Here is a 19,761-nt window from a genome sequence, read left to right as displayed (position 1 = left end):
ATAAAGGACATTCAATATGAAAAGGGACTTAGAATTGTACATAAGGATGAAAATTTGACCAATATGTGATATGGGATGTCGAGTTCCATCACCAGTTATAACATTGCTTTTACCATGATAAGGAATCAATTTAGAAAACTTACCCACATCACCACTGATATGAGTTGCTGCACCAGAATCGATATACCATATCCCTTGGTCGTTTTGTTTTAGATTCAGCTTAGTAAGTGGTAATGTTGGTGGAACTACTAGTCCCACTAGATTGAGCTTTCTGCTGTGCTTGATTTTGACCATTTTGTTTATTCTGAAACATACTCCCATTTGAGTTGTACTTGGGATCATCTTTGTACCAGCAGTTTGCCTTTATGTGGCTAGGTTTTTTACACAAATAACAACTAGGAACACCACATCCTCATTGATTATTCATCAAGGGAGGCATAGTAGGCGTGGGTAGCAAATCACATTCACCTCCATTGTTCTTTCCTCAACCTCTACCTCCACGAAAACCACAACCTCTTATAAGAAGACCTCTTGAAGAGGATATCATGTGTATCTCCTTCGACCTTTGTTAGCACTATAAGACAACCCTTTAAGTGATAACCCATAATCAAGTAACTTGGGTGAGATAACTTGGGTACGAGATTCTCAAAGGTTGGAAGCTTCTCAAGGCATGACATGGTGGTAGCAAGGACATGATACTCTGAACCTAGCCCATTAAGGGCTTGCTGCACTGCCATTATCTGTGACTTCACACCCAATAAGAGCAAGCTGATCGATTATGCTCTTATTCTTGTTCAGATAATCCAAGATGCTACTATTACTGTCATTCTTCAAATTCTGAAATTCTCGCTTCAAATACATAACTTTAGACTCAGATATTTGGGAATATGTCTGAGCCAAGTGTATCCACAATTGCATGGCAATGCAATCGTTTGGTATCCCAATCAAAACCTCCTTAGAAAGAGTGGAAGCTATATAACATGGACTCTTCTAATAGGGCACCCCACCCGCACCCATGCAGGTGTGATACTTAGACACAGGTTCCTTTGTTTTAGGTAAAGTCAACCACACTGAGGTCCATTTCTGTCCAAAAGTATATTCAGTTAACCCTAACAAAATTCAATTTTATCTATTTTATACATATAAATATATAAATGCACACACATACATGTAGTGTTAACTTAAAACTGTTAATATATATATATATATATATATAGAAAGAGAGAGAGAGAGTAATGGGTAGGTACTAAATGATCCATGCTAAATGAGTTTTTCAGGGGTATTTCATTTTATTTTTAAATCCCGACCCTGCAGATGTGATCTATATGCTTGATTTCATAGGGATCAACTCTTGAAGAGTTCGATTCCAACACATGGGTGGGTTTTTATAAGGTTCGAAAAATCAGCTGTCCAAAATCTTTGTAAATTTTTGAGGCTCCAAATATCAATTGTTTTCATCGAAAACACATGATCTAGGTGTGGATTCCTCATAAATCGACCATGCCCAACACATTTATGGGGTCAAAACTGCAAAAAAACACACCGAAAGGGCAGAAAAACCCATTTAGCACGTATCGATTTCACACCTCTCTCTCTCTCTCTCTCTCTATATATATATATATATATATATATATATATATATATATATATATATATATATATATATATATATATATATATATACCCTCCCCGCACCTCTGCACCCAAGTTTTTTTAAAGTGCCGCACCCGCACCTATGTGACATAGAGTGGAAGTGATGTAGACAACAAGTGCTTGATCCTTCTTTATCCAATTGATAAACTTTGAATTTCTAATCTACCTAGATTCAACAATCTGTCCCTTCTCATCTTTGTCTTCATGCAAAACAAACTCTGGCAAGACCAAGACAGAGTCATCCAGGTGTTCTGATAGATCCTGACTCATAAAAGAGGTAATTTGTCTTTTTCAGATAAAAAAATTTGAATTATTGAGTTTTTCTGATACCAACTGAAGAAGAAAGTTGGATGACAGATTTGGAGAAGATTGAAAAGTAGGATCCATGACACGATACACGTAATAAAGACAAATAAAGAAGAGTAATACAAGAACAATTAAAAAACAGGAAGAACGAGAAAGTTGTGAAAAGAATGGGAAAAGATAACCTATACCGCATAAGTAATCATTATACGAGCAATAAATGAGATCATAAATACTGCGTTTTTTCTTGGGTGCAGTACCAGAAATTCATATCCCATCTCTATTGATAACGTTGTTTTGATCAAATATGATTGCAACGACCAAATTTTTAACACAGGTGGATGTAGGCTTCGTAAAGTTAAAGATACTACAAGAAAGGGCCAAGGTTCATGCAAATTGTAAAAAAATCCAAATAGTGGACATATCATAAGAAAAGTGCACCCAAATCAGATCCAATATACAGTACTCGAAATCAGATATGATAATCTTCAATATTGAATAGAAAGAGAAAAAGAACCCTAACTTGAACAACAAGTTAGTGATAACGCAAGGGAGAAATGAGGGAAAGAAGATCTGAAAAACAGGATAGAAGAGTGATCAGGAAACAAGTTAAAGAGTGACAAAACAACAATTAGAAGGAAGAAATAACGCAAGGGAGAAACGAGGGGAAGAAGATCTGAAAAACAGGATAAAAGAAGAGATCTGGAAAAGAAACATGATCCATAAGAACTTTGGATAACTCTCATATGGAACCCTGCTCTAATACTATAATAGACTTTGGTACCTTACTGTTGATTCAGAGATGCTGCAGAGAAGAGGAAGAAGAGAACAGAATTCTGGACAGATTTTTCTGTATTCACGTTTCCCTATGTGGGAACGTGTGGATCTGGTACTAAAGTAAACATGCAAGACTAATTAAATACACATGTGAGTATACAGACTTAAGCCCATTGGATCTGGATCTGGATTCAGATCCAATCACGTTAGAATATCATGTTACAATACATGCACACACACACACACACGCATCTACCTTGAGCATATGGGAATCCCTATGGTGCCTGCCAAACGATGATGAAGTGACCTGCAATTCATGACCCATGGCTAAGCTATACAAATATAAAAGACTAATATGTAACTATTAGCAGAAAGAGCACAGTGCCATAAAAATGCAGAAACACCAACTGTTTGGTACTAAACCTGAAGAGGCAATTATTACCAGCAGAATACTGCCACATTGTACACACTTCAGAAATTCGTGATAGATTCTTCATGTTTCCAGACTATTTATGAAGTGTGCACAATGTGGCAGTATTCTGCTGGTAATAAGTGTTTTGGCCATAGTGAGAAATGGTTTAAGATGGTAAATCATAAGCCTACAGATACTGCCATAAAATGTCAAATCTTTAAACCGGTATTCTGGTCCAAATTTGTAGACTTGTGCCAGATTGAATACAAGAAGCGGATCTAGAGTTCTCCTGGGAGCAACATGACAGTTCTGTACAGATGTGAACATTAGGAAGAACAAACAGATAGGCATGTTTGCAAACTAGAGGTCCAGAAACTTGGCATTTGGACCAATTTTATTCTAATAAGACTGCTTATAAGACTGTACGGAGTTCAAAGGAAACTTGCTATTTCTCACAAGATTTTAATTTTTTTATATGTAACTTTGTACCACGTCCTAGAGTTTTTTGGCATCTCTAATTTATATTTTGGTCAAAGCTACGCATGCCATTTAGTTCCAACTCAATGCTTCATGAAAACAAAACATGAGAAAAACGAGAAGTTAATGTTGCTGCCAGATTTCTTCCAATTACAGTCTCAAATAAGTAATTTTATTCTTTTCGTTATTGCCGATCATGATTGCATAAGTGAATTATTTTCGAACAATGAGTAAACAAACTGTTGTGTTTCAGGTCGGACTTGTTCAACACATCTCTGGACCAATACGTGAGGAATTTGGCATAAGGTATTGTGAGTGCATGTACCAATCCGGTACATCAAGTAGCTAGTTGATGAAAAATCATGAGCAGGTCCTTGGTGTGGTTTGATTCTTCACAGTGAAACCTATAATGCAAACCATGATCAAAGCTCTCTCATGAATATTGTCCAAGCAGTATTCCGCATTGTATTCATAGAATTCCTAATTTTCTTTCCTCTTCATTTTTTAGTGTCATTTTCTGGCAGGTCAGTGTGAGGATCCAACTGCAGCTAATGTGTCTACACAGCTTCAGAGAGAACATCATAATCTTCTTTTGTGAACCATAATGTGATTGACGAAAGAAAGAAAAAGGCCCCTGCTTGATTGCATTTTTTATATGAATGGTATTTATCATGTTTGTTAGGTAAAGTCGGGAATACATTTAAAATTGTAGAAATGAAATGGACATCCATTGTCATTCCATGTTTTATTAGCTCTTTTTATGTGTACTCATCTCGACTGATTCGGCCCCCATAGTTATTGGATACTTTGTCAATAGATTTACAGGTTTAACCATTCATGCTAGGTCTTATGTGATGACCTTTTATATAGAATTCTTCACGTTACGTCTTGGACAAACTTGGGGCTGGTCGAACAACTCAGGGAATGAGCATGTCAGGCTAGGGATGGGTCCATTGTGCCCGAGGGGAGGCCTGACCTGCCAGTGCCACTGCCTTGGTCTAGGCTTATGTCTTTATCAGGTCAAGACCTAAGAACTGGGCTTATGTATATGTGATGCAACTTTTCTCAAAAGTATTTTTAAAAGATATTTTTAATAAAAATTTGTCCGTGCAAATCGTGCATCAAATTCTAAATTAATCGATTCACACTAGTGGTGGAGTTTGGGTTAACTCAAGGAACGTGTTTAGAACTGTATATTCTAAACAAAGCAATCTTTATTGTCTCAAAAAGAAAAAAAGAAAAATAAGCGTAATTAACCTATTACAGAGGATTCGATCAGAAATAAAATTATTACAACTTTAAATAAATAAGTGGCTTGTGGATAAAAAAAATAAAAAAATAAAGAAAATCAAAATTTGCATGGCTCTTTTTGCTTGCGATCTAGCTCTTGTTGTTTTCACGTGTATGGCTCTTGCTGTTGCGTTTCAATGACAATAAAAAAGGCACCCACTTGCAAAACTCAAAGTCAAAACAAGACAAAACAATTAGACTATCTAATCTAGTTAAGGTTAGTTGTAAGAAAATAACAATTAAATCTAAAAACAAAAAATTTCTATGTTTTTAATTTTAAAGAAAAAAAATCTAGACTAAAAAAAATTGGTTTAGCTCACAGTTTGTTAAAGTGTGATTTTCAAAACAGATTTTGATTTTATCATTTAAAATGTAGCAAAATCGAGAGCTAACTATGTTAAGCTAATAACGAAAACAAAAAATAAAGTAACTCACAAACCACTAATCTATCACTGCACACTGCTAAACAAAAATTAAATAAAACAAGTGCAAATTAAGTGTGTTGTTCGGTTGACAGATCTGTTGCCAAATCTGTTGATCGAACAGGCTGGTCTAGGCTGGCTCGGCTGATTAGGGATATGACGAGCAAGCCAACCTGATGGGCTGTGCTGGACTGGTTGGATCTGATTAGATTAGGGCTGGCCTGATCTAATAGATGTGCGACGGACCTGATCAGGTCTGGGCTGCCCAACGTAAAAAAAAAATTTGGTTGCAGCTTGCTAATCACAAACAGATCATATCTAACTATCGATCTCAGGTCTGGTTTGTCTTGGCTGAGCGCAAATCAGGCTCGACAGAGTTAACTGACCCATATCTGGCCTGGTTAGACTTGCAGATATGCCTGGACACAAATATGGTCAGGGTCTGAGCTGACCCGACCTGTTGTAATCAATCACTCATCAGGTTGCATGGTCAGCAGCCTGATCTGTTTCAGATTGAATAAAAAAAATATTAGGGCTGTTATGGCTTGGCAAATCAGGGTGACCGGATCTGCGTGGCATGATCTAGTCTTCTGATCGATCTGCGTTGGTAGATCTGATCAACAGATCAGTTTTGGGCTAACCAATAGATCAATCGACCAGATCTGATTGATAGATCTGGTCGGCAGATCTAGCATTAAATTCAACTCACTTTTTTTTGTTTTCTTTTTCAACAAGTAAAAAAAGGTAAACTAAACTATCAAGCAGAAAAAAATTAATGTAATCAAGAGGAAACTAACCTATGCAGCAATAAAAAAAACACTAATGTATGCAGAATTTAATAATGACTACCTATATGCAACAAAAACTGCGCTAAATAAGAATTTAAAGAGAAGGGGGAGAAGAGGCTTACCTCGAGTTTGCCTCCGACGGATTGGGGAGAACAGAGCAGACTTTCCTCTATCGCACGCATCACGCACCTCCAATGCAAGAAGGAAGACTCCAAACCAGCAAGAAAGAGGAAGGAGAGAGAGAGAGAGAGAGAGAGAGAGAGAGAGAGAGAGAGAGAGAGAGAGAGAGAGAGAGAGAGAGAGGTGAACTTCAATGAGGGAAGACAACCCCCTCTAGCTCTAAAACAAATATTTATAATGCTAATTAGGGCTGTTTAGAAATTTTTCTAAAAGAGTATTCTAGTTTTCAAGACTTAAAAAAAACCTTCTCTTTTAAAAAACAATTTCTAAAAACCTGTTAAAGGAAACTAAAATTTTCTAAAAACACAAATGGGTCCCAAATTGTTTCTTTTTTTCTTTAATTGTGAACAAATATGATCCTGCAGGATAATGCATAAACATAAACTAAACACAGGCTTTTAATACTAATTTTGGACAATATCATGCATAAAAATATCTAACAATATGAATAAACTATGCATGATCAATATGTGTAATGATTTTGAGCCTGGGCCCCATTGAAAAAAGGGTTTATAACCAAGCACATACCTATCTACTGTTTGGGACAGGCAAGCCCTTCTTTTTTTCCTTTGATGAATAATGCTAGAGAAGAGGTCTCCTATTGAAGATACTATTTACAAACTATACAAATATAGAAAGAATTACTGAAGAAAAAAGCTCAACAGGACACACCCTTTGTGCAGTGTAAGCTCAATTGCTTACAATGAAGGTATCCCACTCTTTGGGCATATCAGCCAACCAAGACTCCTCCTCCCTACCCTTGAGGGGAAAAAGTAGCAGGAAGCCAGAAGAAGCAAGCACTCGCATTTCACCATCGATTTATGTAATGAAGCCATTTCTTAGATTAAGAAAAAACATCTCAGAATCCATCTGAACCCCTGACAGTAGATGCCAACTTTATGTTCTGAAACCACAAAGCCATCTGAATATAGGTGGTCATCGGACTTCGTTGAATCTCCTTGCTACTGAGAGGAGTTATACCTGTTTTATACTAGAAACGAAGCAAATTCCTCTGTTCCTCGGGCTACTCTTAACTTCCAAAAAATGTCAACACAAGCCTTTCACACTTCATTTTTTGCCTTCCTGATTGTGCACAATGGGGTTTCTTATTTAGAAAATGACAGTATTTAATGGTAAAAATGTCATGTTTTTCTAAATGCCCCACAATTTCCAAAATCCACCCTGTGTCTAAAATCACAAATACCCAACTTGTTAGGAACCTTTTACCTTTCACATGTGCGAAACTCATGAAGTTCACATGATATATCACAAACTCTCACTTAAAAAGAGGTCCGCACTTTTTTTTTTGCGAATATCACAAAGTTCCCATAAACACATTTGCGAACATTCAGTTAAACCAAACCTCAAAACTTCAGAAATACTTAACTAAGTTCGCATATATAATATGAAATTCACATAAAAGATATGCAAACCTTCAGTTAAATTGAACATCATCACCTCGTAAATATCCTACTTAATCTGCATATAGCTCACGAAGTTCTCATAAAAATATATGCAAAGTTAAACTGACCAAATATGTGTACTTCTAGTAACTGAAACTGGAAACTTTATAGTATTACACTAAATTTTCCTATATAGTTTGAAGTCCACATAACATTATATGTGATTTCCTTCATGTTTGAAACTTTGCATACGTAGTGCGAAGTTCGCAAACCAAATCTATGAACTTTCTGAAGCTGAAACCTCTCGAAACTTGTAGGATATGCAGAAAAATAACTTGTTCGTACAATTTAATTTAATTTATTTAAACTAAATGTGATCATACATATATTCATTCTATTCATTAAAAAATATACCTGCTCATACATATATATTCATTCTAGTTATTCAAAAATTAACCTGCTTATACATACATTCATTTTATTCATTAAAAAATGAACATATTACAAACATTTATAGTATATAGCTCAACATTAAAAGGTTCAATCTTTGTTTTCTTAATGCCAGTCAAGTTACTATTTTTATTCATAGACCCTCTCTTCTCTCGAGCAAATGATTTAAGCAAAATCGCCTCCTCTGCAATCTAACTCTTGAGCCTACGAATCCTGAAGAAGATTCACAGGATATTAGTACGAATGTCAATATGTCCACACAAATTATGCACGAATTTCCTTTAGTTTGAAGGATATTTGCCAGGTATTTGTGAGAATAATAGCAGGTCCGCACAAATTATATGCAAATCTCCTCTGATTTGACAAAGATTCACATGAAATTCATATAAATATCAGCAGATCCGTGCAAATTATCATAAATCTCCTCTAGTTTGAAGTAGATTCACAAGGCATTCATGTGAATGTTAGCAAGTTCATGCAAATTCCACGTGAATCTCCTCTAGTTTGAAAGAGATTCACAAGACATTCGTGTGAATGTCAGTATGTCTATGCAAGTTCTACGTGAACCTCCTTTAGTTTGAAGGAGATTCATAAGATAATCGTGTGAACATGTATACACAAAATATATGTGAATCTTTTATAGTTTGAATGAGATTCACAAGATATTCATGTAATAGAAAAATGATTGTATTGTCCTTTTAAAATGGCACAAAAAATGCCTCACAATTTGCCAAAATCCTTCCATATCCAAACTTTTAATTCCTTAACCTTTTAAAGATATTTTTACCCTTCACCCAAGTAAACTTGCTAATGTTTGTGTGATAGATATGTGCATCGTGTGAAACATGCAACATCTCAATAACAAGGAGATTCACATAAACATTTCACAAACTTGAAGAAATCCACATAAAAGAATTTGCGAACTTGGCTTGTTAAATCCTAACAAAGGAGATTCACATATCAAATATGTGCATCTTTTGAGGTTCACAAGCCTTATGTGAACCTTCTAAAATTTAAAAGTTTTAGCTCGATAGGTTCACTCCAAGTATTTACAGTAGTTATGATATTTGCATAGACATCATGCACACCTTTTTCAAATAAAAACTCGCTTAAAGTCAAGACATACATTAAAAAGTGTTTGTATGTCATTCACAAATATTAGTTGTAAATGTCCTCACCTTCACATGTTTACTGACTGATTGAAGGTTTACAACACATATTTATGAATGTCACGACTTTCACATAGATACCATGTGAACCTCCTTTAACTAAAATCTTGCATATAAAGTTTGTGCATACATCTGCACATTTTTGTCTTTACTTTCGCAAATATGTGTTATGAACCTCGTTACCTTCACATATTTTTTATTGTAGGTTCGTGTCACACATTTGCGGAGATTTTGAACTTTGCATGGATACCATGCAAACCTCTTTTAACTAAAAACTCGTATAAAGTCTGGACGTACATTCACAAATGTGTATTCTGACTTTCTTAAACATGTGTTGCATACCTCCTTACCTTTACTTTTTTTTATTTGTATATAAAGTCATTGGTTGTTATTTTTTTATTTTTTTGTTTTACTTTAGAACCCTAACCATTTTTCCTTTAAAACCTTAATACTTTTTCCTCTTTCCTTACTGTGATTCCGGTGCAATTCTTCTTCTAATATTCTAGCAAGGTTGCAACATTTTTTTGGTCAATTTCTCCATCTTTCGGTTCCTAAACACTTTAGATAAAAAGAAAAGTGAGTTTCATATATTTTCTTGCATTCTTAGGGTTTTTTTTGTATATATATATATATTGGTTTTGTAATATTTGTATTTGGTTGTTGCCATTGTTGATTTATGTTTGTTTGCTTGTGTTTTATGTAATATTTGGCATTGGATTATACATTTAGTGTTATATAAGTTTAGGGTTATATATATATTGGCTTTGTAGTAATTATTTTTTGTTATTATTGTGAATGATTTATGTTTGTTTATATCTTTTATTTAATATTTGATTGTTTTGTTTTGGGATAATAGGGTTAGGGTTGATTGCGCACAAGCATTCAATTGGAGTAATGGGCTTAAGGTTGAAGTGACTAGTTTTCAATGTGCGACAACAACCATGGTTGGTATAAGTTGTTTTGTTAATGGAATATATGAAGGGTATATGGATGGTCTTTTCTTTCATGCTATTTTCATTTGATATAGATATGTTGCGTGGTTGGTGTAGACAATTAATAATAATCTAAAAGGGATTAAAGTACATTATCATCTCAATGATGATTTTTGTTAGAGATCTATAATGGCATCCAAAACAGTAGCTTTAAGAAATTTAAGGCTTTAATGTCTCATAAATTTGATATGTTGAAGACTATCTGAGCTTCTAGTATGGATATTCTGCAGACATATGAAGCCAACAAAGATTGACACTCATTTTAGATGACGATGATATAGACTCTATGTTATGTAGTAGTGATGTTTACTTAATTGTTTTGATTACACAACATGACAAAGTTAAACAAGAAGTTGTTGGAAGTGACATGCAAGAAGTTGTGTATTTATCTCAGGCAATATATATTGAGGGTGAAGGGCATGAAATTAATTGACAATATTGATGTTCTTAACATGCATGCAGAAGACATGTAGTTGCCCTAACCAATTAGAGATATAAATATTATACGTGCAAGCAATGAACAACTTGCACCAACAATTGATGTTCTACACGATTAGAAGATATGCGCAATTAATCAACAAACTAGTGCTATTGATGCTCACTACAATAATGCAGATAACATCCAACCTTCCAAGGGGGATGACATAACTAGAAACAAGTTATTAGGTTATGTAATCTATGCTTGAAATATAAGTATTATTTTTGTAATTAATCATGAAATTTAGAAATACACGAATGATGAATATATGCAAGCAAATAAAGAGATAAATGTGATGCCCTGTGATCTAGTTTGTGCATTCGAACAACTAATTAGTGATATCAACGATCATGTAGACAATGAAAAATTAGATCATTGTAACAACCCTGATTTATAACTCAAATTTTTTGTGATTTTTTTTTAAATAGCAAAAACATACAAATCAGGATTGTCATAGTTGTCGTACCAAACCATACACTAACTAAATTGCAGAAATTAGAGTACATCATTATAGATTGAATTGAATTGAATAAAAGTTCAAATAATTCACAATAGTCTATATTTGGAACCATCCCCTAACAAAATGTCCAAGCCAAACCAAATCCTCCTAGCACGAGGAATCAAAATCTCTACATATAGATCCAAGATCCATATTTTTGTTTATAAATAAGAAGAGACCCCTCCTCCTTTCAAAAAAAATTTCAGCCCTTTCTCTCTTCTCTCTCTTGGTATTAGCTTAGGTTAAGCCTAGTTGACTTAGACCAAGCTCACTTGCAGTGAGCTTGGACCTGCCTAGCCTACACTGAGCTCAGTTGGGTCAACTGAACTTGACCTACTAGGTTAGCCTCTCTCTCTTCCTTTATTTTGGTCTTAGCCTAAGTCAAGCCCACTTGACCTAGACTGATCCTACTTGAGATGAGCTTGGACTCACTTGACCTAGGCCTAACCCAGTTGAGACAAGACCTCTTAGCCCAGACTGCTTGACCTCCTCTACCATTTCCTTGACTAGGTCCAACTTATCTGATCTTGTCTAACCGACTTGAGTTAGGTTCAAATCCAGTTGGATCTAAACTAGGTCCAATCCAATTTTGGTATAAACCTCATTGTTTCGTCGCACCATCGAGTTCTGCAAGAGACGCTCTTGGTTGTAACCGTACCATACGTAAAGGATATGCCAACCATAATCTAGGAGTGCCTCAATTGTCGTGTTGAAGCCACCACCGTTGACTCTTAGTAGGTTTGCACATTGATCCCTCTCTTCCATGTTATTTGGTGAAATAACTGTTGTGTACAGTGGAATTTTCCTTCCTATACACCATTCTAAAATAATCAACGGTTCTAGTTTTTGGTTCACGCCATCTAAAGCATTGCAAGCTTGCTTTGGTGTCCACGCGTGTAGCCTAGTGATTATCACTCGATATTTATGGTGAACTAAGTGCCATAGAGTCTTAGTCCTTAGATTACGCCCTCTAAGGCATCACAAGCTTACTTCGATATCCACGTACGTATCCTTGCAACTAATTGTAATGCCCTAATTTTTGAAACCAAAATTTTTATGGAGGATTTTTTTTTTCAAATCCCTTTTTCATGATTTTTAATAAAACAACTGGAACTCTTTAAATACAGTTCAAGCTTTGGGCGGGTTGCAATTTACAACTCACACATGTAAGACTAGAATAATTGAATCAAACCATCAATTGAATTGCAATAAATCAAATACTAGTCTTCCAAATATCAGAGTTTATAGGACTAAAGACAAATAATAAAGTAAATAAAATGATTTAGTTTATCAAATAACCTAAATGAGTATGACCCTCTTGATGCCACCCCGAACCTCCTGTCATCGCCCTCTAGCTTATTCGTTACCTGAAATATTAAAATGTAGGGATATTAGTTACAACCCCAGTAAGAAAACACCCTACACACATGCATTAAAAGAATGCAAATACATAAAGCATACATCTTTTCCAATGCAAATAAATCATAACATGTTATAACATATAAACTCAACACAGTTAGTGATTGCAATAATAATAATTTAATCATGCAGGATTACATAATAATTCATTTTTTTACCATCAAGTAACATACATGCATCATATCATTAGTAATCAAGATCACAATCAAACAGATCTATATATGCCAATATGTGCATGAACTAGAAATTATGCATGACATGCATAGAATTTTATACCAAGATTCAATGAATCATTTAACCACTTATGAACCTAATTTAATGCATTGTTTCTCTTTCCTTTCCTGAAGAATACACACTCATGACCTAATCCTAACTCAACAATCAAATACAAGTTTATTATGCTATGTATTTTAATTAACTCATCGATTCGAAGAGCCAGGCCAAATATCCAATGAAGTAGTCTTTAACAGAGAGAGACTTAACAGTGGTTCAAAGAATCAATTTCTATTCTGTAGAGCCTGACTACCTACCTAGGATAAATTGACAGCCCCAGCCCCTACACTGACGACTGGGGGCCCAAGATGTGCCTATGCTCTCAAAACGTGTTAGTCGACATATGTACTTCTTGCCCTCTTCAAAGTAGGCTACTGGAATAAATGAGCTATTAGGTGTTATTTATATTGGGTTCAACTACAACACTGGATGCACTCAAATCATTGCCTCAGCAGGCAAGAACTCACACCCCCCTACAGTCACCAAGGTGTCCTAACATAGCTCATTTGAACCTAACTCAATGTATGCGCTCTCTTGTAAGGAGCACCCAAGAGTCCAGTTAAAGTGTGTATATATGAGCATGTTTAACATAGTCAAACTAGGTACTCACAAGCACCCTATTGGTTTCACCAAACCTGACTCGCATTTGAGCCTCATGTATGCATGCCCCACATGACTTACAATATATCGCATGCCACATACCACACTCTATGATGGATTAGACTCATTTCAATTTAGCATGAATCATGAATTTTATAAAATAACACATGCATGCTTATGCATGCTACTTGGCCCAATTATCATGCTTAATTTTCATGTTTAATATGCCATCATGTATAAATAATCCACATGCTTACATGCAGCATATTTATGACAAATCTCACATCAACATATACATGATTAACATCTCATATCATAATCAAGCATATGATTTTAGCAAAATAAATTCATGTCAAGATATTATCAAAAATCAAGATCTCTATAACAACAGAATTTGTATGCTGTTTACGGGTCTGTCAGACCAACATATAAATATATCTTCTTAAAAATTCACAGTGGTACCAAAAGCTATTAGCTTTTAAATTCATGGACTTGAGAGTATTTTTTGTTTTGACAAAACCTGCCAGAAACTTGTTTCACAAAGAAGCAGTCACCAGATCCAATCCGAGAGAGATTTCATCCTCCCATTTTTTTTGGTGAAAGCTATATTATTAGATTTCAAAATCATTTGCGTTTACCAAAAAAAACTCCATCATATGAATTTTCAAGATTTTATAGACCGAATGTCTGTGATAGTTCTAAATCCAGATTTTCTATAGAATCTTGAGTTTTACATATTTTGTGTGAGTCCTAAAGATTTACAGAAAAAGAAACATATTTTTCTTTTATTTTTTTCAAATCTATTCATATGATTCACATAACATATCCAAAAATCACTCATAAACTCAAAACCAATGCTTTATTAGATTTTCTGCAAGACCGACTATCAAGAATCACTCTACACACATGACAAATTTTTTGTCTTGGGTTACAGTAGTCATAACCCTCACTTTTGTACCAATAATAAGGCCAAATTATTTTTTAAGACACCTCCCATATGTTTGGATGGTCTCTATAAAAGGGTTTGGCCATTGGTGATCTGATTTGAGAGTTATATTTATTTTACTGCAATGCGCTGGTCAAGAAAATCAAAACAACATAAAAATACAGTATAAATTATGATAAAAACAAGAAAACTCAAGCATAAATATGAAATATTTATTTTTAATCATGCATCAATACATGAGCAATATCAAAACATCATCTACAATCATAAAGAGATGTCATATGATCATAACACATGCTTTAAAATTTAAACTATCAAAATAAATCATGACTTTTGCATAGAATAACTAGTTCAAGATGCTAGCATGCGAAAATACCATGAAACATATGAAATAAATTTGCAGGAACATGATTCATAATAAAAACACATGCTATAAAGCAAATATACATGCAATCATGCTAGAAACAAGGATATAACTATCTGAAATTATGTAGGAACACAAAACTATGCGTTTCACATTACCCGATTTTTTGGTTTAGCCGTCTGGGCATAGATTTACCAAAAATGATTTTGTAAATCCATTTCAAAGCATGATATTGAATTAAAAATACTTATTAAACCTTTTTCAAACTTATTCTATATCTGATCCACCATGGATCAACCCATAGAATCAGCAAGACACACAATTTATGTGTTTGCATCCTATCTATGCTACAAGTAGGATGAATCCTACCTGAAACATGTTTTCGAAATTACCAACACTTTCGTCTTCCATCTTAGCACCTTGAAGCAACTTCAATGGCTGTTGGAAAAACCTCAACAAAAAGGAAGAAGGAAGAAGAAGATGGAAAAAGAAGAATAAAAAAAGAAGTGGAGGAGATTGGGATAGGTTTTACTTTTTTTATATATATAATTAATTAAAATAGGGAGGCGTTCCCTCCTTTTTAGTCTTCCTAAGCCTACTAGAAGTCCTAACTAACCTCTAGGTAGGTTTCCTAAAGAGACTTCTATCTAAAAACAAACTCTTCTTTTGGAAGAGTTTAAACAAACTATGGACTCTTCAGAGTCCTGTTTAAAAAAACTTACTCATTAATACCTAATGTGGGGTCCACAAGAGGGGACGTCCTACCCTCTCTAGAACCCTCTAATTTGGTTTAAATAAATTAATTTATTATGTGATCTCTAGAAAAAGCAAAGTGGGTTCAACCTAGGTGGCGCCCCACTTGGGTAAAGATCCAAGTGATCCGATCCAGACTCTTGATCCGAATCCAAACCCAGTTGGAGTTGGATCCAAGAACCAAAAGAGAATCCAAATCCAAAGTTTAAATTTAAATATTCATATCCTAACATGAGATCCAAATCCATACTGAATCCAAAACATAGGTTTGGATCTGAACATAACTCATCCACGATCCACAAAACTTTGAGTCACTCCTCTAGGCCACCCTAGCAACACCTGGCACCCCACGAAGTTGGGCTTGACCTCCTGTGCCTCTTCTGAAGCCTGGTTAGAGTACAAAACATAACTTAGTCAATTTAAAACAAACTAATTTAGAATATGATCCTAGTTTAAAAACTCAAAATAGAGGTTGGTCAATTTTAAAATTTGCATTTTTTGAACCAACCATTAACCAAAATCATCAAGTTTGATCTCTCACGAGATCTACGGTTCGTAACAAACCTAGCTAGAGTCCTAGTTCAACCTAAACTTTTGAATTTTGCTTAAATTTAAACTGAATTTATCTTGAATTTCACTCAAATTTAGAAGTTGAAATAAATTAATTTCGCAGGTATTACACTAATTTTCTATTTACTATATATATATATACATATACTTTGCTTATGCATTTTGTATTGCCATCATGCTGAATGGTGCCAAGGCTCATTCTTTCCACAATATATATGTACTTTGCTTATGTATTTTGTCTTGCTGTCACACCGAACAGTGACAAGGCTCTTGCATTTAGCAATATATATGTACTTTGCTTATGCATTTTATCTTGCCGTCGTGCCGAATGATGCCAAGGCTCCTACTTTTTGCAATTTACTTAGCCTGATGCATGATTTCACCCACCGGGCCTTGCTTATGCATTTTATATTATCGTCACGCTGTTATGTGCACAAGCTCTTGCTTTTACTAAATAGAGATACGCATAATAAGCATACAAATGGTGACTACTCCTTATCGCCAAAGCAATTCCAAATGTCCTCCCTCGTTTAAGATGTTGTTTGCCAAAAAAACCTTATTAGAAAGGTTTCACAATTTACACAAAACTGCTTTTACATAAAAATCCAAGTCACCAACGTATGGTTTAACTAAGGCTTGGGTTTCTAATAAACCATGGAAGATGCAAAGTATGCATAATGGTGCACATCTATCCCAGAACGAACGTAGCGCTTCTTTCGTCAAACAGAGAAGGTGCTGCCAAAATTTTTGACAAGATACTCACCGAGTTTAAAAGAGCGTAGTGCTTTTTTCATCAAACAGAAGAGGTGTTGTCATTTTTTTTGACAAGTTACCCTCCATAGAAAAAAGGAACGTCATGCTTTCTCTGTCAAACAGAGGAAGTACTACCAAATTTTTTGGCAAATTACCTACATGAGCTAGTATCAATGGCACGATGATGCCCACGTTGTCGAAACCCTGCCTAGACAGCTCGTTCTACATGTGCCTTCAAGGGCACCGTACTCGTAAGGGCCTGTAATGCCCCAAAATTTCAACCCTAAAATTCCAGTGAAAACTTTTTTTCTTTTTAAAACAGCAGAAACAACATTTTTCTCTGGTTTAAACATTCTGGGTAGGTTACAGTACAATCAATCATCAAAACTGATTTAAAATATGAACATTAAAATTTAATTCATTTTCAATAATTTAAAATACATATCAGAGTATTTTGATAACATTATTTTTTTTTCAAAACTATTCTTCGAGAAAGGAAAAGACTGACTCTCAATGACATCTTAGAATTCTTCATCCACTGCGCAATTGCACATTATAATTTACCTAAAATCCCATAAAATGAGTCACACTCATGAAAGCCTGGTAGGAAATAATATACTTGCAATAAATACGCGATATCAAAATACATTCAAACACAACCTCATATATCATCATGTAACACATATCTTAGCAGACAATAATATAAAAATCATGTTAACAACAAGATAACAAGTCAATTTAATGTACATCTATTCATGCTAAGATTTACATTAATATAATAATTTATGCACATGTATGAACATTTATAAAATGCATAAACATATACAAGATATATGAACTTACCATTCCAGTGATGTGAGTCCCTTATGCATGAATATGTTCTTATCTTCAATTATTGTTTTCTTGCTTAAATGATGTATGTCATGTTCTGTCTATATGTAATTCATAATCTTTTTTCACATGACAATATTTGTCTGTGAGTACAACACAGACTCTCACAGATAGAGGTATGACCCAGGTGTGTATTTTTAAACAATTGTGTCTTATTAACATGTGTGACACCCCAACTATGCATACTTTAGAGAGAGAATATAATTTTATAGAGAAAGTTCCCAACTCCTGCAATCTTAATATATCATAATTTTCTCATAAGTCTTACCTAGCACACCGCGGGAAAATCAAGGTAGTTATCCTGATTACTAGTCTTGTGGATGGGGGACAAAAGTAACCTTCTGTACTAAGCCAAATATCCTACAGAACCGTCAGTACTTTGCATACTCTCTCAATAAGCCCCAAGAAAATTAATTTTATTTTGATTTCTTAATTAACTCTCTTATTAATTGTGCTAATGCAAACATGAAACCATATTTAAGGTTCATATGCAATAATATTCATGGCATTTTATGCATGCTTTCTATTAGTCTCTACCATAAAATTAATATGATAATACAATCATTATTCATTTACACAATCAAGGTAAGCTAAACATTCATATTTATGCATGCCCAATTCAATCAATAATGAAATGCATTCAATTAACATGCCTCTCAGTCTAATAACCCATTTAAACCTCAATAAATATGCTACATAAAGTAAAATACAATCAGGCATCAACACATGCCATATTGTATAGTTCAGATCCCTATTAACCCGATTTTGGAAACTCACAAAAAATCACAAAAACCGAACTTAACTCTCAATATTTTATTGAGATTTCCCCATCATCTTAGAAACACAGACCAAGAAACAAAATTACAAAATTCATTGTAATAAATTTAGGAAAATTCTAGGACTGAACCCTGTTCAGAAAAAATATCAAACAGATCCTGTCAACTTTAGAAATTTATTTCAATTTGAGGAATTTCTCAAGATTTACAAAAATATCTTTTGACAAAATTCTTTTTATAGAATCTTGTTATATATGTTACCTTCAGATTTTTTATAATTTATTTTGAACAATTTTGATTAGGGTTTTCAAGCTTTCAAATCTTTGGTCGGAAGAGTCCTGCTGACAAGGCAAAAAACCTGTGCTCTATTGCAAGGGACATTTTGGCTTCAAAATTGAACAAAATAGGACAAAACAAGATTCTAAATTCAAGCCCTGGATGTTTAGAACACTCAAGTATTTTTTTTATTTATTAACCATGTTTTCATAGAGATGTGAATTTTTTCTGAAATAGGTCGAAAAAAAAACAATGACAGAATAACCAAGATTCAAATGCATGCAAGATCTATTAATCAAGAACAAGAATTATGATGAAATTTATATAATCACAATTTTTGATGCTCTAAACATATTTATATCATACAACACATCTTTAACCATATTTATGTTAATCTTGCTAAAACATTAACATCCATAATCCAAGAATCTCAAAACCTTCATGGAATATCTCAATTATAATTTCATATATGCAATAATCACAAGAAACATTAAAACAACATAGAATCATGATTTATTTATATAATAAATGTTGTTTAATCATACTACACATGTATTAATCTACCATATATGATCAGATTAAATTTTTGTATCATAAAACATCAAAACCCTAAAGTGTTTTTGGCAAAATCTTTTTCAAAATGTTTTTTGCGTATTTCTAACCAAGATATATGCAAGAGACAAATTTACATTATCAAGATCTATGAAAAAAATACTCAAAAACATCCTTCTATATTCATTATACATGTTGAACTTTAACACCCCAGTCTTTATAACCTAAAAAATGGTGGATTTTTTTTTGAAATGCTTTTAAATCTTTTAACAAATAACAACAGAAAAAATTACAT

The 19,761-nt window shown here is 34.1% G+C and overlaps 1 protein-coding gene across 3 annotated transcripts in view; it reads left to right on the top strand.

Annotated features, from left to right (window-relative positions):
- The window catches only part of LOC149822230 (uncharacterized), a 31,923-nt gene extending 27,546 nt beyond the window's left edge, over nt 1-4,377 (top strand). For 2 of the 3 annotated variants that reach the window (XM_089981035.1, XM_089981034.1), the window contains 2 exons: nt 3,876-3,928; nt 4,131-4,377. In XM_089981035.1, coding sequence (XP_089837161.1) covers nt 3,876-3,928; nt 4,131-4,227 — 150 coding nt within the window. In that variant the 3' untranslated portion in view covers nt 4,228-4,377. The remainder of the gene's footprint in view (nt 1-3,875; nt 3,929-4,130) is intronic. The other variant, XM_089981033.1, reaches the window with a different exon arrangement.
- Nucleotides 4,378-19,761: the final 15,384 nt, after the last annotated feature.

This window comes from Nuphar pumila, chromosome 11 (assembly GCF_984573655.1).
Source record: "Nuphar pumila chromosome 11, dmNupPumi1.hap1.1, whole genome shotgun sequence".
Taxonomy (NCBI): domain Eukaryota; kingdom Viridiplantae; phylum Streptophyta; class Magnoliopsida; order Nymphaeales; family Nymphaeaceae; genus Nuphar; species Nuphar pumila.
The sequence above is the reverse complement of the archived record's forward strand: the minus strand, read 5'-3'. Positions and strand labels throughout refer to the sequence as shown.